Raw genomic sequence first — 22,933 nt, 5'->3', positions numbered from 1 at the left:
CATCTCTAAGCTTGTTCTTAAGGTGAGTGATTAGCTACTGCTCTGGATCTGGGGTTTTTAAAGCCTGTTTAGTTGGACCTGCAGTTTTAGACACTTAAGACAGTTCAGTATTTTGTATATGGCTGTGATGTTGAACCCATTTACCACTGTGAACCACTCAAATCCCTCGAACCACTTGCTGAATCACTGTATGATTCCACAAAGATACCGTTTTGCAGTTTTGCACATCGCCATAGTTACAGCAGCCATTTTAGTTTTCTGTGAATGTTAGTGTTTGGGTTGGTTATGGGCATTACATGTTAGGCCTATGGGATTATTGGGTATGTGATGGGTAGATAATTTATTGAACGGACATGATCTGTTGGATAAACCTACATTTAAGTGAATTAAATACATTTAATAAAACAAAAAAACGAATAATAATTGCTTTAAAAAAATAACAATTACTTTATCCATCTGGTATTGTTTGATGTGCATGTGAAGTGGGGGGTGTTAGACAGTGAAAACAGAGAACGTTTTAAAAGAGAGAAGTTTACTGTATTATCTTAGCTCTGAGACTGCAACATGCTTAGCTTCAGCTAAATATAAGTATTATTGGATTAACAATATCCTATAGAGAGAATATCTTAAAGATATGATCATGTATTTTTAGTAGAGAATATATGTTTTCCTTACCTGTCATGTTTGCCTATGTGAAATAAATCAATAGTGCAAAGGGAAACAAGGAGTCATGTTGTTGTTGTATCTCTGAGTCTGCTACCAACCATCCTCCAGTGATAGGTCACAGCTGTGTTAAAGATCCCGAACAGTCATTCAGATTACCAAGTAAAATAACCTTTTAAGTGACTAAAACATCACCTGCAATATTTTTTTCCTGATCAAGATGGTAAATATTTGAGAAATAAACATTTATTTTTCATGTCAAACTACCAGGCAGTCTGAAAAGACAGACTGGGTGGGCGGGGTGCTAGTGGGCCGAGTGGGCGGGGAGCTAGTGGGCCGAGTGGGCGGGGAGCTAGTGGGCCGAGTGGGCGGGGAGCTAGTGGGCTGAAGACCTAGCTAGATAGTAATTATGTTCCATGCTGGCTGAAGACCTAGCTAGATAGTAATTATGTTCCCTGCTGGCTGAAGACCTAGCTAGATAGTAATTATGTTCCATGCTGGCTGAAGACCTAGCTAGATAGTAATTATGTTCCATGCTGGCTGAAGACCTAGCTAGATAGTAATTATGTTCCCTGCTGGCTGAAGACCTAGCTAGATAGTAATTATGTTCCCTGCTGGCTGAAGACCTAGCTAGATAGTAATTATGTTCCCTGCTGGCTGAAGACCTAGATAGATAGTAATTATGTTCCCTGCTGGCTGAAGACCTAGATAGATAGTAATTATGTTCCCTGCTGGCTGAAGACCTAGCTAGATAGTAATTATGTTCCCTGCTGGCTGAAGACCTAGCTAGATAGTAATTATGTTCCCTGCTGGCTGAAGACCTAGCTAGATAGTAATTATGTTCCCTGCTGGCTGAAGACCTAGCTAGATAGTAATTATGTTCCCTGCTGGCTGAAGACCTAGCTAGATAGTAATTATGTTCCATGCTGGCTGAAGACCTAGCTAGATAGTAATTATGTTCCCTGCTGGCTGAAGACCTAGCTAGATAGTAATTATGTTCCCTGCTGGCTGAAGACCTAGCTAGATAGTAATTATGTTCCATGCTGGCTGAAGACCTAGATAGATAGTAATTATGTTCCATGCTGGCTGAAGACCTAGCTAGATAGTAATTATGTTCCCTGCTGGCTGAAGACCTAGCTAGATAGTAATTATGTTCCCTGCTGGCTGAAGACCTAGATAGATAGTAATTATGTTCCCTGCTGGCTGAATTATCTGAGCACCCAAAACAAATGATGAGGTGTTCCTCTGGGTTCGGTACTTGGACCCCTGCAGTTCTCCTTATACATGTTGGTTCTTTAATTCCTATACATGGTAGGGATGCCATTTTGGGGGGGGGGGGCATGGAGCAAACATGTAAACACTGGATGACAGCCAGTCAACTTCCTCTTCGCTCAGACTAGACAGCCAGTCAACTTCCTCCTCTCCTCTTCGCTCAGACTAGACAGCCAGTCAACTTCCCCTTCGCTCAGACTAGACAGCCAGTCAACTTCCTCTTCGCTCAGACTAGACAGCCAGTCAACTTCCTCTTCGCTCAGACTAGACAGCCAGTCAACTTCCCCTTCGCTCAGACTAGACAGCCAGTCAACTTCCTCCTCTCCTCTTCGCTCAGACTAGACAGCCAGTCAACTTCCTCTTCGCTCAGACTAGACAGCCAGTCAACTTCCTCTTCGCTCAGACTAGACAGCCAGTCAACTTCCTCTTCGCTCAGACTAGACAGCCAGTCAACTTCCTCTTCGCTCAGACTAGACAGCCAGTCAACTTCCTCTTCGCTCAGACTAGACAGCCAGTCAACTTCCTCTTCGCTCAGACTAGACAGCCAGTCAACTTCCTCTTCGCTCAGACTAGACAGATGATGTTATCAAGCTGTTGTGTTTCTGAGCCAGCTGTTGTCAGCTGTGTGCTGTGTTTGTGTGACAGAGTGTTTGTGTGACAGGGTGTGTTTGTGTGACAGAGTGTGTTTGTGTGACAGTGTGTTTGCAAGTTAACGTGTGTTGGTGTGTGTCTGTATGTTCATAGTTCAAATAGATGTGTGTGTGTGTGTGTGTGTGTGTGTGTGTGTGTGTGTGTGTGTGTGTGTGTGTGTGTGTGTGTGTGTGTGTGACGCTCCAACGGGTGTATGCCTGTGTGTGTTTCAGAACCAGCGGTGGCCAACTGTGTGCAGCGCCCCGTGGACCTTGTGTTCATGCTGGACGGGTCAGAGAGGATGGGAGTGGAGAACCACCGCCGCGCCAAGGAGTTCATCGAGAACGTGGCTCGCCGCCTCACTCTGGCCAATGGCGAATCAGACGACAGGAATGCCCGCATCGCCCTGCTGCAATATGGCAGCCAATCAGAACAGAGGGTTGAGTTTTCGCTCACACACAATCTGACGGTGATCGCTGATTCGCTGGCTGGGATGAGCTACATGGACTCCGCCTCCTCTCTGGGCAGCGCCATCATACACGCTGTCAATAACCTGGTGATGTCACAGGTACACGCACGCACAACACAACGTCAACAACCTATAGCTATACTGTCTCTGTGTGGACAGCCATCTGCCACGTCCTAACACTGTATAACTATACTGTCTCTGTGTGGACAGCCATCTGCCACGTCCTAACACTGTATAACTATACTGCCTCTGTGTGGACAGCCGTCTGGCGCGTCCTAACACTGTATAACTATACTGTCTCTGTGTGGACAGCCATCTGCCGCGTCCTAACACTGTATAACTATACTGTCTCTGTGTGGACAGCCGTCTGGCGCGTCCTAACACTGTATAACTATACTGTCTCTGTGTGGACAGCCATCTGCCGCGTCCTAACACTGTATAACTATACTGTCTCTGTGTGGACAGCCGTCTGCCACGTCCTAACACTGTATAACTATACTGTCTCTGTGTGGACAGCCATCTGCCACGTCCTAACACTGTATAACTATACTGTCTCTGTGTGGACAGCCGTCTGGCGCGTCCTAACACTGTATAACTATACTGTCTCTGTGTGGACAGCCATCTGCCACGTCCTAACACTCTATAACTATACTGTCTCTGTGTGGACAGCCATCTGCCACGTCCTAACACTGTATAACTATACTGTCTCTGTGTGTTCTACAGGGGAGCCGTCTGGCGCGTCCTAACACTGTATAACTATACTGTCTCTGTGTGGACAGCCATCTGCCACGTCCTAACACTCTATAACTATACTGTCTCTGTGTGGACAGCCATCTGCCACGTCCTAACACTGTATAACTATACTGTCTCTGTGTGGACAGCCGTCTGCCGCGTCCTAACACTGTATAACTATACTGTCTCTGTGTGGACAGCCATCTGCCACGTCCTAACACTGTATAACTATACTGTCTCTGTGTGGACAGCCATCTGCCGCGTCCTAACACTGTATAACTATACTGTCTCTGTGTGGACAGCCGTCTGGCGCGTCCTAACACTGTATAACTATACTGTCTCTGTGTGTTCTACAGGGGAGCCGTCTGGCGCGTCCTAACACTGTATAACTATACTGTCTCTGTGTGGACAGCCATCTGGCGCGTCCTAACACTGTATAACTATACTGTCTCTGTGTGGACAGCCATCTGGCGCGTCCTAACACTGTATAACTATACTGTCTCTGTGTGGACAGCCGTCTGGCGCGTCCTAACACTGTATAACTATACTGTCTCTGTGTGGACAGCCGTCTGCCGCGTCCTAACACTGTATAACTATACTGTCTCTGTGTGTTCTACAGGGGAGCCGTCTGGCGCGTCCTAACACTGTATAACTATACTGTCTCTGTGTGGACAGCCGTCTGCCACGTCCTAACACTGTATAACTATACTGTCTCTGTGTGGACAGCCGTCTGCCACGTCCTAACACTGTATAACTATACTGTCTCTGTGTGGACAGCCATCTGCCGCGTCCTAACACTGTATAACTATACTGTCTCTGTGTGTTCTACAGGGGAGCCGTCTGGCGCGTCCTAACACTGTATAACTATACTGTCTCTGTGTGGACAGCCGTCTGCCACGTCCTAACACTGTATAACTATACTGTCTCTGTGTGGACAGCCGTCTGGCGCGTCCTAACACTGTATAACTATACTGTCTCTGTGTGGACAGCCATCTGCCGCGTCCTAACACTGTATAACTATACTGTCTCTGTGTGGACAGCCATCTGCCGCGTCCTAACACTGTATAACTATACTGTCTCTGTGTGGACAGCCGTCTGGCGCGTCCTAACACTGTATAACTATACTGTCTCTGTGTGGACAGCCATCTGCCGCGTCCTAACACTGTATAACTATACTGTCTCTGTGTGGACAGCCATCTGCCACGTCCTAACACTGTATAACTATACTGTCTCTGTGTGGACAGCCGTCTGGCGCGTCCTAACACTGTATAACTATACTGTCTCTGTGTGGACAGCCATCTGCCACGTCCTAACACTGTATAACTATACTGTCTCTGTGTGGACAGCCATCTGGCGCGTCCTAACACTGTATAACTATACTGTCTCTGTGTGGACAGCCGTCTGGCGCGTCCTAACACTGTATAACTATACTGTCTCTGTGTGGACAGCCATCTGCCACGTCCTAACACTGTATAACTATACTGTCTCTGTGTGGACAGCCATCTGGCGCGTCCTAACACTGTATAACTATACTGTCTCTGTGTGGACAGCCGTCTGCCACGTCCTAACACTGTATAACTATACTGTCTCTGTGTGTTCTACAGGGGAGCCGTCTGGCGCGGCGTAATGCAGAGCTGTCGTTTGTCTTCATCACTGACGGCATCACTGCCAGCGACAGCCTGGAGGAGGGCGTGTCGGCCATGCGGCGGGCTGAGGGTGTTCCCACGGTGATCGCCATGGGGACTGACACGGACCAGGACGTGCTGAGGAAGGTTGCCCTGGGTGACACATCAGCCATCTTTAGAGGGGAGGACTATGCCACGCTGGGGAAACCTACCTTCTTCGAACGCTTCATCCGCTGGGTCTGCTAATCAGCTAACGAGCTGTGTTCTAACGAACAGTTAAAGGTGCAATCCGTAAGAATATTTTTAGTAATGAATAAACAAACAAATTGATGTGTTCTCAGATGTGAAGGTGCTCTGTGGTTTGCCAGATTTAAGTAAAAAATTGCGGAACTTGGAAGCTGAACTTCTAGCTCGTCCAAGAGACACAAGGCATTTCTTTTTAATTAATTAAATTACAGATTTCACCTTTAACTAGCTAAGCCAAACAACCAAAGCCTCTCTCATCAGAGAGTTACTGATACTGAAGTGTAAAAGAGGTTGCAATTGTAAGTCTATTTTTCTGTAGTTGTTTTCTTTGTATTGTGTTTCTAGAAGAGATCCCTCACTGTGAGGTCTGCATTGTGTTTCTAGAAGAGATCCCTCACTGTGAGGTCTGTATTGTGTTTCTAGAAGAGATCCCTCACTGTGAGGTTTGTATTTTACACTAAAGGTGCTATTCTAGTGAAGGAGTTACATACACACATTCTACAGTCTTAACGTAAACAGTCAACTCCGTTTTTCAAACAGTCTTCATTTTTAAACAGTTACGTTTTTCAAACTTTGTAATTTCAATAGAAGTGCCTCTTTATACGTTATTATTCTAGTTCAGGGAACCAGACTCATTTAGACACATCTCTCTCTCTCACACACACACTCCCACACCTATACCCAACACACACACACAGACATGCACACACACACTGAAAATGCATTTGTTGTAAACTGAACATTATGTAATAAAGCCAGCTGTGGTGAAACCAGACCTGTGTCTTATTTGTGTGTGAGTGTGTTTGAACACATCTGTATTGCACCTGGATTTCAGTAATGATTCTATTGTAGCTGTGTTGAAGGCCTAAATACGTTTACAGTAATGATCCTATTGTAACTGTGTTGAAGGCCTAAATACGTTTACAGTAATGATCCTATTGTAACTGTGTTGAAGGCCTAAATACGTTTACAGTAATGATCCTATTGTAACTGTGTTGAAGGCCTAAATACGTTTACAGTAATGATCCTATTGTAACCTCTTTAAGGAATACCTGGGATAGGATAAAGTATTCCTTCTAATTCCAAATTGTAAAGTGGTTATCCCACTGGCTATAGGGTGAACGCACCAATTTGTGAGTCGCTCTGGCTAAGAGCGTCTGCTAAATGACGTTAATGTGCCCTTGAGCAAGGCACTTAACCCTAATTGCTCCTGTAAGTCGCTCTGGATAAGAGCGTCTGCTAAATGACTAAAATGTAAATGTAAATGTAAATGTAACGGTGTTGTAGTCCTAAAGAAGTTTACAGTAATGAGAGAATAGAAACCCTTTTTAGTGTAATCAGGGACTATTCTGAGTTGTTTTTTATAGAGAAAGAGGTACATACTATTTTAAGCGCATATAAAAAAATTAAAATAAACAAAAAATAAAAATAGAGTAACGAGACCTTTCTCACTTGGAAATAAGCATGAACAAATAGATAGAACAATAACAATATAAAGTAAGTCAGAGCAGACCTGTGTGCCCCTTTAAGACAGCACCTTTAAGACAGCACCTTTAAGACAGCACCTTTAAGACAGTGTATTTAAGACAGCACCTTTAAGACAGTGTATTTAAGACAGCACCTTTAAGACAGCACCTTTAAGACAGTGTATTTAAGACAGTGTATTTAAGACAGCACTTTTAAGAAAGTGTATTTAAGACAGTGTCTTGGTTACTCTCTGCATAACTTTGTGAAAGGGAAAATAAAACGTTGTCATCTTCGTGGGTCTGAAACAAAATAGGCCTAGGCCTTCTATTGGTCTGGTCAAACAAGCAGCAAAACTCACAATTGTCTCAATCCTGTCAATGAAGAAGCATTGGCATCAATCGTTACTATGGCAATTCAAGACGCCGCTACCCATACCTCTAATAAACTTTATTCAATATCAAAATCCTAAAAATAGAGATGTTTCTATGTTAAATGCACATGTTTGGTATTAGTGGATTGAATACATCTCTTTGTTTAGCTGTACTTCCTAAAGTGTTTCCATTCCCCTTTAAAACACCTCCTACAGATCACTATAAATACCATAACAGTATCACTAACTGCTAATAATGTCACTAGCCAGTAGTAGTAACCAGTAGTAACAATTGATACTTCATTGAATGCATACATATTACAGAAATGACACAGTAATAACTTAGTAAAAACATATAACCTTTAAGGCGGTAAGACAAACTGACCAAGGCTCTGTTATAGAGATACGAATGTGAAGAAAAAAGTGGCGGGGCTTCCGTTTGGCTGAAAAACGAACTACAGATTGCACCATAGTCAGAATGTGTGGCTGAAGCTGATTGGTCAAAGAGGACGTGCTCTCCCTCAGCTATGTTTGGTCAAGCAGGGACACCATACAATTGAAACTGACCACAGCTGATCAGGTGGTTGAGCAGTGTGAGGTAGGTAGTTTACATCTGGAATAAAGATTTGTATCTGTGCAATTAATCTCAGCCGCGCTGGACAGGAGACTGATTTTTGTGAGTATGTTTACGAAGTAATAAAACACAATTTTCACCTCCATTTTCGGATTCTCAGGCAATTTAGGTTGTTGCACACCGCGTTCAGCCAAGGGTGTGCAACATCATAAATTGTCCGAAAATGGTGGTGGAAAATTGTTTTATTAAGACAGTACACATTTTTCCCGTTTTTTTTCTTCCGGCGGCTCGCCGTTAAGGCTAGCTAGTTAAGGAGGAAAATGAGGCCTTTGCAGCCTGAATGGATGCTTTTTGTACGAGGCGGTCCACAGTGAACAGGAGTGTATTACCAGGAATGCACATCAATCCTAGACGTGTGACACGCATTTGACCCTCTTTTCACGCTCTTTCTAATTAGTCCATTGTGTCAGCGTGTTAAATTTGAACTGCGCTCCAAATCGTTTTGAAATCGGAGCATCTGCGCCTGCAATTTAACATGACGAGCGGAACCTTTATCATTGTCCTGTCTGACGCCACAGCGCTGATAACCGCGACACGTTGAAGCATATGATTGGTCTAGTTATGGAAGGGATCAAGGGGATTGGATGCATGTTTTAAAGAAACGCCCCTCAACATTAGTGTGGGGTTGAATGGAGAGAGAGATCGTTCTCCACTGACTTTATAACACTGTAAAAAGAGCAGCACCGTAGTGGTGTTTAATGTACAATGTTGTTAACAAAGTTAGATTGCTGTTACTCCCGTCTCTATTGCAGAATGCAGCCTTTTAACAGCATGTACTAAAGTAGATTTAATCGACATTTGCATAAATCTCCTCGTTTGGTGATTGGGGTTTAGGCCGTGACAACGATAAGGCAGCTGACAGACCTACAGGATGTTTTAGCAGGAAGTTCGGTGACCTGATTTGGAACTATGAAAATAATTTTGTCAAACAGGTTGTGAACCCAAAAGTGTAAGTTTGATTCTAGAGGGGGGGACAATAAATAGGAACATAATTTGGTTAGGGTTTAGGGGCAGATTCATGTCATCTAGTCTTCAGGAGATTTTATTATCTATTTACTTTATTTAGTCTGATCAGTGGAACAATTCTCATTCTTAACAATGGGCTATAATATAGTTTAATTAGTGTGCTTGTCAGCAAGAACACTAATGTTATTCCCCATATATATGTTATTATTCCACTTCTTCCCAGTGTTGCCAGTGTAATCACATAGGAAATCTGACATGCCTACTTGTGTCTTTTTAAAAATGATTTATATGAGGATATGTATTTTTGCAGCCATTCATGGACAGTTTTGAATAAGTCATACAAATAAGCATTGGATATTAAACTGCTCCAGGAATCAAATATCATTTTGGACATTTTAGTACCGTGTGCATGCTAAGCAGAGACGGTAGGGGGCCTCACAACTCATAAACATCATATCGTGTCTGTGCAGAGTAAGGTGAAGACTGGGATCTTCAACTAGTAGGAATAAACCACCTGAATATTTATATTCATTAGATTTTTCTTGAAGGTTGGGTGATTTAGAGACATTTGCCCTATTTTAAAGAGATAGTTCACCCAAAATACAAAATGTTAAAATGTTTGCGACCTTACCATGAAAGCATCTCTACAAGGACACTGCAATCAATCTATGATTTGGTTTACCAACGGCCATCAACCATTAATATAAAAATGTCCTGTGCAGAGCCTTGGCGTAGTGATAACACTCCCCTCCCCTGTGCATACAACTTAACACCTGAGAATAGAGTTTCATCCCTGCTTCCGGCCTTCCCACGGTTTCTAACATTAGCCTGTCTCCCTCTCTCATTTCATTACTGTCTGAACAAAGTGACAAACCCACGTAAAAAAAAATATGTTTACAAAATATTAGCATACGTAAATGTAAAAATCTCAAAGTAACAAAGTCATCAAATGTTGAATGTTCATTTAATGTTCAAAGCATCCACCTGACCTGTGGTTTTTATTTCCCCCCTGGTCACAGGCCTAAGCCATGTCAAAATACGTAGAATTGCAGGAAATGAGCTATAAAACAGTAAAATGTTCCTGATGGAGGACCCCAGTCCCCCATCCAGGGGTTGTGTCAGGGGGCAGTGAAATTCACATAGCAAATCTCACTCCAAGGTTTCTTCATAAGTTGGTAGCCCTGAGATAGCGCAGATCTAGCAGCCAGTATCAGCTGCCTAGGCTGCTGAGTGTGAAGTCGTGCGCACAAATGTAATTACTGTGTAAGATTTTCAAAGTTATTGTGCACCAATATCTGAAAACATCATTCAAGAGTAAAGTAGCCTAGTTAGATTCAGATAGCCTTTTATCATTGTATTGCTCTGTTAGTTCCAGTGGCGTTCAGGTTGTAAAAATGTCTGTATTTCTAAAGATGTAGGTTCAGTTTTAGGCTACAGGTTATACTTTCGACCCCATCGACAGGTTAGAGATAGATTTGACACTGCTGTGTGTGTGTGTGTGTGTGTGTGTGTGTGTGTGTGTGTGTGTGTGTGTGTGTGTGTGTGTGTGTGTGTGTGTGTGTGTGTGTGTGTGTGTGTGTGTGTGTGTGTGTGTGTGTGTAGTGGGATGGACGGGGACCATATAACCACCCTGTGTACTCCTGTCATGGTTGTGGATGTTGATATAGTGAAGAGGAATGCTGAGAAAATGAGAGAACGTTGGACCAAGCTAGGAGTCACACTACGACCACACATGAAGACACACAAGACCCTGTAAGACACACACACACACACACACACACAAGACCCTGTAAGACACACACACACACACACACACACACACAAACACAATAAGAGACCAGAACTGTGTGTGTGTGTGTGTGTGTGTGTGTGTTGTGAGTGTGGTGATATAATGACAGGTGGGTCTAGGAGTTGTATCGTCGTGTCAACACTGGCAGAAGCCAGTTTCTATGCCGACCACGGATATGACGACATCCTGTATGCCTACTCTGTTCCCTTTGACAAGGTACACACCCTAACCCCTCCACACTACACCCTAACCCCTCCACACTACACCCTAACCCCTCCACACTACACCCTAACCCCTAGACACTACACCCTAACCCCTACACACTACACCCTAACCCCTCCACACTACACCCTAACCCCTACACACTACACCCTAACCCCTCCACACTACACCCTAACTTCCATACACACCCTAACCCCTACACACTACACCCTAACCCCTACACACTACACCCTAACCCCTCCACACTACACCCTAACCCCTCCACACTACACCCTAACCCCTCCACACTACACCCTAACCCCTCCACACTACACCCTAACCCCTCCACACTACACCCTAACCCCTCCACACTACACCCTAACTTCCATACACACCCTAACCCCTCCACACTACACCCTAACCCCTACACACTACACCCTAACTTCCATACACACCCTAACCCCTACACACTACACCCTAACTTCCATACACACCCTAACCCCTCCACACTACACCCTAACCCCTACACACTACACCCTAACTTCCATACACACCCTAACCCCTACACACTACACCCTAGCTTCCATACACACCCTAACCCCTCCACACTACACCCTAACCCCTACACACTACACCCTAACTTCCATACACACCCTAACCCCTACACACTACACCCTAACCCCTACACACTACACCCTAACCCCTCCACACTACACCCTAACTTCCATACACACCCTAACCCCTACACACTACACCCTAACCCCTACACACTACACCCTAACCCCTCCACACTACACCCTAACCCCTCCACACTACACCCTAACCCCTCCACACTACACCCTAACCCCTCCACACTACACCCTAACCCCTCCACACTACACCCTAACCCCTCCACACTACACCCTAACTTCCATACACACCCTAACCCCTCCACACTACACCCTAACCCCTACACACTACACCCTAACTTCCATACACACCCTAACCCCTCCACACTACACCCTAACTTCCATACACACCCTAACCCCTCCACACTACACCCTAACCCCTACACACTACACCCTAACTTCCATACACACCCTAACCCCTACACACTACACCCTAGCTTCCATACACACCCTAACCCCTCCACACTACACCCTAACCCCTACACACTACACCCTAACTTCCATACACACCCTAACCCCTACACACTACACCCTAACTTCCATACACACCCTAACCCCTACACACTACACCCTAACTTCCATACACACCCTAACCCCTACACACTACACCCTAACCCCTCCACACTACACCCTAACTTCCATACACACCCTAACCCCTCCACACTACACCCTAACTTCAATACACACCCTAACCCCTACACACTACACCCTAACTTCCATACACACCCTAACCCCTACACACTACACCCTAACCCCTCCACACTACACCCTAACTTCCATACACACCCTAACCCCTCCACACTACACCCTAGCTTCCATAGTGGAGGGTAAGTGCTGTTTACACACCTTTTTTAATGAACCTACCTTTTGCTGAGAAATGCATGAAAAGTCTTGTTACGTTAATCACTGCAAACGGCGGCCAGCGTTTTGCTACTACCTCATTGCCTCCACACTAACTGTACAGCTAGCCGCTACTTACCTACTCTGTGCCCTTCCACTATCTATCCAACACCATTAAACTGTGCCTGTGTGTGCCTGTGTGTGCCTGTGTGTGCCTCTGTGCGTGTCTGTGTGTGTGTGTGCCTGTGTGTGTGTCTGTGCGTGTCTGTGTGCGTGTGTGTGTGTGTGCCTGTGTGTGCCTGTGTGTGCCTGTGTGCGTGTCTGTGTGTGCCTGTGTGTGTGTGTGTAAGGTTGAGCGCTGTGCCGTGCTGGCAGAGCGTCTGTCTCTGTTCCAGGTGTTGTTGGACCACAGAGATGCTCTGGAGGAGCTGAGGAAGAGCCCACTGACAGACGGAGGGGTGTGGCACGTCTGGCTCAAACTGGACTGTGACAACGGAAGAGGTGAGAGCGGGTTCTAGAATGTTAGAATGTTCTAGAACGCTATTATGGCGTTCGAGAATGCTTCGCCTTCAGACCTGGGTCAACAGTATGTCAAATATCTTATTGTGTGAAATATGCTATATAAATAAAGTTTGATTTGATTTTGAAAGTAAGATACTTGAAAGTATTCGAGGTGCACTTGATTGGTTTGGTGTTTACTATTCCATTGGTTCCAAATCAAGTGCAACTGAAGTATTCGGAAGTATTTGACCCAGGGGCACGTTCAGAAGGACGCAACGTTTTATAACGTTCAGATAGGAATATGCTATGTAGAACAAACATGCCTCTCTGACACGTAGAACAAGGAATCACGGCAGCTCCATGCCTCTGACACGTAAAACAAGGAATCACGGCAGCTCCATGCCTCTCCGACACGTAGAATAAGGAATCACGTCAGCTCCATGCCTCTCTGACACGTAGAATAAGGAATCACGTCAGCTCCATGCCTCTCCGACACGTAGAATAAGGAATCACGTCAGCTCCATTCCTCTCTGACACGTAGAATAAGGAATCACGTCAGCTCCATGCCTCTCCGACACGTAGAATAAGGAATCACGTCAGCTCCATGCCTCTCTGACACGTAGAATAAGGAATCACGTCAGCTCCATTCATGGAATTTCTATCCGCAACTTTCATCAACGTTTGGCTACTGAACGTGGTTCTGGGTTGTGCTACTGAACGTGGTTCTGGGTTGTGCTACTGAACGTGGTTCTGGGTTGTGCTACTGAACGTGGTTCTGGGTTGTGCTACTGAACGTGGTTCTGGGTTGTGCTACTGAACGTGGTTCTGGGTTGTGCTACTGAACGTGGTTCTGGGTTGTGCTACTGAACGTGGTTCTGGGTTGTGCTACTGAACGTGGTTCTGGGTTGTGCTACTGAACGTGGTTCTGGGTTGTGCTACTGAACGTGGTTCTGGGTTGTGTTCAGTACGATAAAATTGTGTGCAACGTTGACAGTTACTACATTTTAGTCATTTAGCAGACGCTCTTATCCAGAGCCACTTACAGTTAGTGAATGCATACATTTTTCATACTGGCCCACCGTGGGAATCGAACCCACAACCCTGGCGTTGCAAGCGCCATGCTCTACCAACTGAGCTACACGGGACAGAACAAATTTATTTTTTACAATGACGGCCTACCCCGGCCAAACCCGGACGACGCTGGGCCAATTATATGCCGCCCTATGGGACTCCCAATCAAGGCCGTATTGTGATACAGCCTGGAATCAAACCGCGGTCTGTAGTGATGTGATTTCAAATGGACACACCCATATCGATCAGGCCACACCCACCAAAGGGGAGCAAACGTACCTTTAAAGGGGGTTGAGGAACGATGTGCACCGTTTAGGGGAGACGGGCCATTCAGGACAAACTGTAATGCAACGTAGCAAACCTTGAAGCGAACTGAACACACCGTGGTTCTGTTTTGTAGCGGGTGTTCTGCACTCGGAGCCAGAGGCACTGCGATTGGCCCAGGCCATCTCTGAGTCAGAGGGGGTGGAGCTGGTGGGGGTGTACGCCCACTGTGGGAACACCTATGGCTGCAGAGGGGCAGAGCAAATACACGCTGTTGCCCAGGAAACAACCACCCTCGTACTGCAGTTCATGGAGAAGTAAGACACACACACACACAAAGACACACACACACACAAAGACACACACACACACACACACAGACACACACACACAAAGACACACACACACACACAAAGACACACACACACACACAAAGACACACACACACACACAAAGACACACACACACACACAAAGACACACACACACACACAAAGACACACACACACACAAAGACACACACACACAAAGACACACACACACAAAGACACACACACACAAAGACACACAAACACAAAGACACACACAGACACACACACACACACACACACACACAAAGACACACACACACACAAAGACACACACACACACAAAGACACACACACACACAGACACAAAGACACACACACACAAAGACACACACACACACACAAAGACACACACACACACAAAGACACACACAGACACACACACACACACACACACAAAGACACACACACAGACACACACACACACACACACACACACAAAGACACAGACACACACACAAAGACACACACACACACACACAAAGACACACACACACAAAGACACACACGAAGACACACACGTCTCTCTCTCTCTCCAGACTAAAGGCTGTGGGTATCAGCTGTAAGTCCAGTATAGGCTCCACCCCCTCCTGCAGCCAGCCAATCAGTGACATGGCCAAGCTCAGCGAGGTGCATCCTGGGAACTACGTCTTCTTCGGTCAGTATGTGTGTGTCCGTGTGTGACCACAATAGATCTATAGTAGTAGAAAGCAGTGTTGTTTTCTGATTGGCTGCTGTGCTTCCTGTAGACGTGCAGCAGTCTGTGATTGGTTCGTGCAGTCTGGAGGACGTGGCTGTCAGGGTTCTGAGCAGGGTCATAGGTCACTCTCCTCACAGAAACCAGCTGCTCCTTGACTGTGGCTGGTCCGCTCTCAGGTACTACAGCTCTATTAAATACTGTTGTTACTACTATAATACTACTGTCATAGTACTGTTATTACTATAATACTACTGTCATAGTACTGTTATTACTATAATACTGCTGTCACAGTACTGTTATTACTATAATAATACTGTCATAGTACTGTTATTACTATAATACTACTGTCATAGTACTGTTATTACTATAATACTACTTACATAGTACTGTTATTACTATAATAATACTGTCATAGTACTGTTATTACTATAATACTACTGTCACAGTACTGTTATTACTATAATAATACTGTCATAGTACTGTTATTACTATAATACTACTGTTATAGTACTGTTATTACTATAATAATACTGTCATAGTACTGTTATTACTATAATACTACTGTCATAGTACTGTTATTACTATAATACTACTGTCACAGTACTGTTGTTATTACTATAATAATACTGTCACAGTACTGTTGTTATTACTATAATAATACTGTCACAGTACTGTTATTACTATAATAATACTGTCATAGTACTGTTATTACTATAATACTACTGTCACAGTACTGTTATTACTATAATAATACTGTCATAGTACTGTTATTACTATAATACTACTGTCACAGTACTGTTATTACTATAATATTACTGTCATAGTACTGTTATTACTATAATACTACTGTTATAGTACTGTTGTTATTACTATAATAATACTGTCACAGTACTGTTGTTATTACTATAATACTACTGTCATAGTACTGTTATTACTATAATACTACTGTCATAGTACTGTTGTTATTACTATAATACTACTGTCACAGTACTGTTGTTATTACTATAATACTACTGTCATAGTACTGTTATTACTATAATACTACTGTCACAGTACTGTTGTTATTACTATAATAATACTGTCATAGTACTGTTGTTATTACTATAATAATACTGTCACAGTACTGTTGTTATTACTATAATACTACTGTCATAGTACTGTTATTACTATAAAACTACTGTCATAGTACTGTTGTTATTACTATAATAATACTGTCACAGTACTGTTGTTATTACTATAATACTACTGTCATAGTACTGTTATTACTATAATACTACTGTCACAGTACTGTTGTTATTACTATAATAATACTGTCACAGTACTGTTGTTATTACTATAATACTACTGTCACAGTACTGTTATTACTATAATACTGCTGTCACAGTACTGTTGTTATTACTATAATACTGTCATAGTACTGTTGTTATTACTATAATACTACTGTCATAGTACTGTTATTACTATAATACTACTGTCATAGTACTGTTATTACTATAATACTACTGTCATAGTACTGTTATTACTATAATACTACTGTCATAGTACTGTTATTACTATAATACTACTGTCACAGTACTGTTGTTACTATAATACTGCTGTCATAGTACTGTTGTTATTACTATAATACTGCTGTCACAGTACTGTTGTTATTACTATAATACTGCTGTCACAGTACTGTTGTTATTACTATAATACTGCTGTCACAGTACTGTTATTACTATAATACTGCTGTCACAGTACTGTTGTTATTACTATAATACTGCTGTCACAGTACTGTTATTACTATAATACTGCTGTCACAGTACTGTTGTTATTACTATAATACTGCTGTCACAGTACTGTTGTTATTACTATAATACTGCTGTCACAGTACTGTTGTTATTACTATAATACTGCTGTCACAGTACTGTTGTTGTTACTATAATACTACTGTCACAGTACTGTTGTTGTTACTATAATACTACTGTCATAGTACTGTTGTTATTACTATAATACTGCTGTCATAGTACTGTTGTTATTACTATAATACTGCTGTCATAGTACTGTTGTTATTACTATAATACTGCTGTCACAGTACTGTTGTTGTTACTATAATACTACTGTCATAGTACTGTTGTTATTACTATAATACTGCTGTCATAGTACTGTTGTTATTACTATAATACTGCTGTCACAGTACTGTTGTTATTACTATAATACTACTGTCATAGTACTGTTGTTACTATAATACTACTGTCACAGTACTGTTATTACTATAATACTGTCATAGTACTGTTGTTATTACTATAATACTACTGTCATAGTACTGTTATTACTATAATAATACTGTCATAGTACTGTTATTACTATAATACTACTGTCACAGTACTGTTATTACTATAATATTCTGTCACAGTACTGTTATTACTATAATATTCTGTCACAGTACTGTTGTTTATTATTATTATTATTATTATCACTTTCAGTCTGGATGGAGCTGGGAAACTGCCCACCGGATACGCTGTCATAGAGGGACATCCTGACCTCAGGTAATACTACAATACTACTTAAGTACTACCACAATACTACTACAGTACTACAACTGATATTACTACTACTGTCATAGATGGACATCCTGACATCAGGTAATACTACAATACTACTACAGTACTACGACTGATATTACTACTACTGTCATAGTATAGACATCCTGACCTACTACAATACTACTACAGTACTACAACTGATATGCAGGTTGTTGTCTATGACCCAGGAGCATTGCAGAGTGGAGCCTCTCTCAGTGTCTGTCTGTCTCCCTGCAGGTTGTTGTCTATGACCCCAGGAGCATGGCAGAGTGGAGCCTCTCTCAGTGTCTGTCTGTCCCCCTGCAGGTTGTTGTCCATGACCCCAGGAGCATGGCAGAGTGGAGCCTCTCTCAGTGTCTGTCTGTCCCCCTGCAGGTTGTTGTCTATGACCCAGGAGCATGGCAGAGTGGAGCCTCTCTCAGTGTCTGTCTGTCCCCCTGCAGGTTGTTGTCTATGACCCCAGGAGCATGGCAGAGTGGAGCCTCTCTCAGTGTCTGTCTGTCCCCCTGCAGGTTGTTGTCTATGACCCCAGGAGCATGGCAGAGTGGAGCCTCTCTCAGTGTCTGTCTGTCCCCCTGCAGGTTGTTGTCTATGACCCAGGAGCATGGCAGAGTGGAGCCTCTCTCAGTGTCTGTCTGTCCCCCTGCAGGTTGTTGTCTTTGACCCAGGAGCATGGCAGAGTGGAGCCTCTCTCAGTGTCTGTCTGTCCCCCTGCAGGTTGTTGTCTATGACCCAGGAGCATGGCAGAGTCGAGCCTCTCTCAGGACAGCTGGACTACAGCCAATATCCCCTGGGAACACTACTGACTATTATACCTTACCATGTGAGTACTCATCCCTTACTCATCCCCTACCGCATTAGTACTCAACCCCTATTCAGTCATCCCCTACAGCATTAGTACTCATCCCTTACGCATCCCCTATTCACACTCATCTCCTACCATGTTAGAACTCATCCCCTATTCACTCTCATCCCCTACCACGTTAGTACTCATCCCCTACTCATTCTCATCCCCTACCACATTAGTACTCATCCCCTACTTACTCGCATCCCCTATCACATTAGTACTCATCCCCTACATACTCTCATCCCCTACCACATTAGTAACATTAGTACTCATCCCCTACATACTCTCATCCCCTATCACATTAGTACTCATCCCCTACTTACTCTCATCCCCTACCACATTAGTACTCATCCCCTACTTACTCTCATCCCCTACCACATTAGTACTCATCCTACTTACTCTCATCCCCTACCACATTAGTACTCATCCCCTACTTACTCTCATCCTCTACCACATTAGTACTCATCCCCTACCACATTAGTACTCATCCCCTACCACATTATTACTCATCCCCTACATACTCTCATCCTCTACCACATTAGTACTCATCCCCTACCACATTAGTACTCATCCCATACCACATTATTACTCATCCCCTACATACTCTCATCCCCTACCACATTAGTACTCATCCCCTACTACATTAGTACTCATCCCCTACATACTCCCATCCCCTACCACATTAGTACTCATCCCCTACTACATTAGTACTCATCCCCTACTACATTAGTACTCATCCCCTACTACATTAGTACTCATCCCCTACTTACTCTCATCCCCTACCACATTAGTACTCATCCCCTACTACATTAGTACTCATCCCCTACATACTCTCATCCCCTACCACATTAGTACTCATCCCCTACTTACTCTCATCCCCTACCACATTAGTACTCATCCGCTACTTACTCTCATCCCCTACCACATTAGTACTCATCCCCTACCACATTAGTACTCATCCCCTACTTACTCTCATCCCCTACCACACTAGTACTCATCCCCTACCACATTAGTACTCATCCCCTACCACATTAGTACTCATCCTACTTACTCTCATCCCCTACCACATTAGTACTCATCCCCTACTTACTCTCATCCCCTACCACATTAGTACTCATCCCCTACCACATTATTACTCATCCCCTACATACTCTCATCCCCTACCACATTAGTACTCATCCCCTACCACATTAGTACTCATCCCCTACCACATTATTACTCATCCCCTACATACTCTCATCCCCTACCACATTAGTACTCATCCCCTACTACATTAGTACTCATCCCCTACATACTCTCATCCCCTACCACATTAGTACTCATCCACTACTACATTAGTACTCATCCCCTACTACATTAGTACTCATCCCCTACTTACTCTCATCCCCTACTACATTAGTACTCATCCCCTACTACATTAGTACTCATCCCCTACTACATTAGTACTCATCCCCTACTACATTAATACTCATCCCCTACTTACTCTCATCCCCTACCACATTAGTACTCATCCCCTACTACATTAGTACTCATCCCCTACATACTCTCATCCCCTACCACATTAGTATTCATCCCCTACTACATTAGTACTCATCCCCTACTACATTAGTACTCATCCCCTACTTACTCTCATCCCCTACCACATTAGTACTCACCCCCTACTACATTAGTACTCATCCCCTACATACTCTCATCCCCTACTACATTAGTACTCATCCCCTACATACTCTCATCCCCTACCACATTAGTATTCATCCCCTACTACATTAGTACTCATCCCCTACTACATTAGTACTCATCCCCTACTTACTCTCATCCCCTACCACATTAGTACTCACCCCCTACTACATTAGTACTCATCCCCTACATACTCTCATCCCCTACCACATTAGTACTCATCCCCTACTTACTCTCATCCCCTACCACATTAGTACTCATCCGCTACTTACTCTCATCCCCTACCACATTAGTACTCATCCCCTACCACATTAGTACTCATCCCCTACTTACTCTCATCCCCTACCACACTAGTACTCATCCCCTACCACATTAGTACTCATCCCCTACCACATTAGTACTCATCCTACTTACTCTCATCCCCTACCACATTAGTACTCATCCCCTACTTACTCTCATCCTCTACCACATTAGTACTCATCCCCTACCACATTAGTACTCATCCCCTACCACATTATTACTCATCCCCTACATACTCTCATCCTCTACCACAGTACTCATCCCCTACCACATTAGTACTCATCCCCTACCACATTATTACTCATCCCCTACATACTCTCATCCCCTACCACATTAGTACTCATCCCCTACATACTCTCATCCCCTACCACATTAGTACTCATCCCCTACTTACTCTCATCCCCTACCACATTAGTACTCATCCCCTACTTACTCTCATCCCCTACTACATTAGTACTCATCCCCTACTACATTAGTACTCATCCCCTACCACATTAGTACTCATCCCCTACCACATTAGTACTCATCCCCTACTACATTAGTACTCATCCCCTACTACATTAGTACTCATCCCCTACTACATTATTACTCATCCCCTACTTACTCTCATCCCCTACCACATTAGTACTCATCCCCTACTACATTAGTACTCATCCCCTACATACTCTCATCCCCTACCACATTAGTACTCATCCCCTACTACATTAGTACTCATCCCCTACTTACTCTCATCCCCTACCACATTAGTACTCATCCCCTACATCCTCTCATCCCCTACCACATTAGTACTCATCCCCTACTTACTCTCATCCCCTACCACATTAGTACTCATCCCCTACATCCTCTCATCCCCTACCACATTAGTACTCATCCCCTACTTACTCTCATCCCCTACCACATTAGTACTCATCCCCTACATCCTCTCATCCCCTACCACATTAGTACTCATCCCCTACCACAGTAACTTTAACACGAGTTGTCATTGTACACTACTTTGACTCCATGTCAGAGGTGTAATGTAGGTGTGTGTGTCCAGGCGTGTGCGACGGCCATGATGCATCCCGTGTACTACATCCACTCTGAAGGCCGGCTGATGGGAAAGTGGACACCCACGCGCGGCTGGTGATCAGCAGAGCATCATGGGAAATGTAGTACTATGTGGGTCCATGGGTGTGTAGTCCTGACACAACCAGAGTGCGTGTTGGAGGGAATCAGCCTGAGCTACAGAATCACCTTGCAGCTCAAACAATTACTCATTATGTGATCTCTTATGTGATCTCTTATGTGATCTCTTATGTGATCTTGGGAAATGTCCTTCCTATACTTTTCATATGTCATCGTTAGTATTGTGTTGTCCTGCATTGGGGCTGTATTGTATAGCTGTCACTGACACTAAACCATCTTTTACACTAATAAATGAACCACTTTCCTTAAACCTTTTTGTATTTCTTCCCAACTGGCTGGTCATTGTTAGTAATATGATGTCGAGACAGTTATAGCAAATATACTTAGAATAACTAATTGTATACACTGAGTGTACAAAACATTAGGAACACCTGCTCTTTCCATGACATAGACTGACCAGGTGAATCCAGGTGAAAGCTATGATCCCTTATTGATGTCACTTGTTAAATCCACTTCAAATCAGTGTAGATGAAGGGGAGGAGACAGGTTAAAGAATAATTTTAAAGCCTTGAGACAATTGAGACATGGATCGTGTATGTGTGCCATTCAGAGGGTGAATGGGCAAGACAAAAGATTGAATGGCCTTTGAACCACAGGAGGCTGCTGAGGGGAGGACGGCTCATAATAATGTCTGGAAAGGAGTGAATGGAATGGCATCAAAATACGTGTTCAATGTATCTGATACCATTCCCCTGATTCCGCTCCAGCCATTACCACGAGCCCGTCCTCCCCAACCATTCCCCTGATTCCGCTCCAGCCATTACCACGAGCCCGTCCTCCCCAACCATTCCCCTGATTCCGCTCCAGCCATTACCACGAGCCCGTCCTCCCCAACCATTCCCCTGATTCCGCTCCAGCCATTACCACGAGCCCGTCCTCCCCAAC

At 43.9% G+C, this 22,933-nt stretch overlaps 2 protein-coding genes across 7 annotated transcripts in view; both read left to right on the top strand.

Moving 5' to 3' along the window:
* LOC311098946 (collagen alpha-2(VI) chain-like) overlaps positions 1–6,410 on the top strand; it is a 64,387-nt gene extending 57,977 nt beyond the window's left edge. For 2 of the 3 annotated variants that reach the window (XM_084139501.1, XM_084139502.1), the window contains exons 27-28: positions 2,799–3,133; positions 5,371–6,410. In XM_084139501.1, the coding sequence (XP_083995627.1) occupies positions 2,799–3,133; positions 5,371–5,637 (602 nt within the window). In that variant the 3' untranslated portion in view covers positions 5,638–6,410. Of the gene's footprint in view, positions 719–2,798; positions 3,134–5,370 lie in introns of those variants that run through there. The other variant, XM_084139503.1, reaches the window with a different exon arrangement.
* A 1,578-nt stretch (positions 6,411–7,988) lies between these two features.
* On the top strand, positions 7,989–22,298 carry LOC311098729 (D-serine dehydratase). Of its 4 annotated transcripts, none has more exons than XM_084139268.1 (10): positions 7,989–8,072; positions 10,677–10,826; positions 10,983–11,079; positions 12,923–13,073; positions 14,545–14,725; positions 15,315–15,433; positions 15,525–15,651; positions 17,941–18,003; positions 18,757–18,862; positions 21,900–22,298. In XM_084139268.1, exons 2-10 carry the CDS (start codon positions 10,681–10,683, stop codon positions 21,987–21,989), a joined length of 1,080 nt encoding a protein of 359 aa, XP_083995394.1. In that variant the 5' UTR covers positions 7,989–8,072; positions 10,677–10,680; the 3' UTR covers positions 21,990–22,298. The 4 variants fall into 4 exon arrangements, with proteins under 4 accessions (XP_083995394.1, XP_083995393.1, XP_083995396.1 ...); XM_084139267.1 differs by having other exon boundaries at positions 8,061–8,150; XM_084139270.1 differs by lacking the exons at positions 18,757–18,862; positions 21,900–22,298 and adding an exon at positions 18,415–18,714 and having other exon boundaries at positions 8,061–8,150.
* The last annotated feature ends 635 nt before the right edge of the window (positions 22,299–22,933 follow it).

This window comes from Coregonus lavaretus (genome assembly GCF_964263955.1).
Source record: "Coregonus lavaretus genome assembly, chromosome: 23".
In the NCBI taxonomy this organism is placed as follows: domain Eukaryota; kingdom Metazoa; phylum Chordata; class Actinopteri; order Salmoniformes; family Salmonidae; genus Coregonus; species Coregonus lavaretus.
The sequence above is the reverse complement of the archived record's forward strand: the minus strand, read 5'-3'. Positions and strand labels throughout refer to the sequence as shown.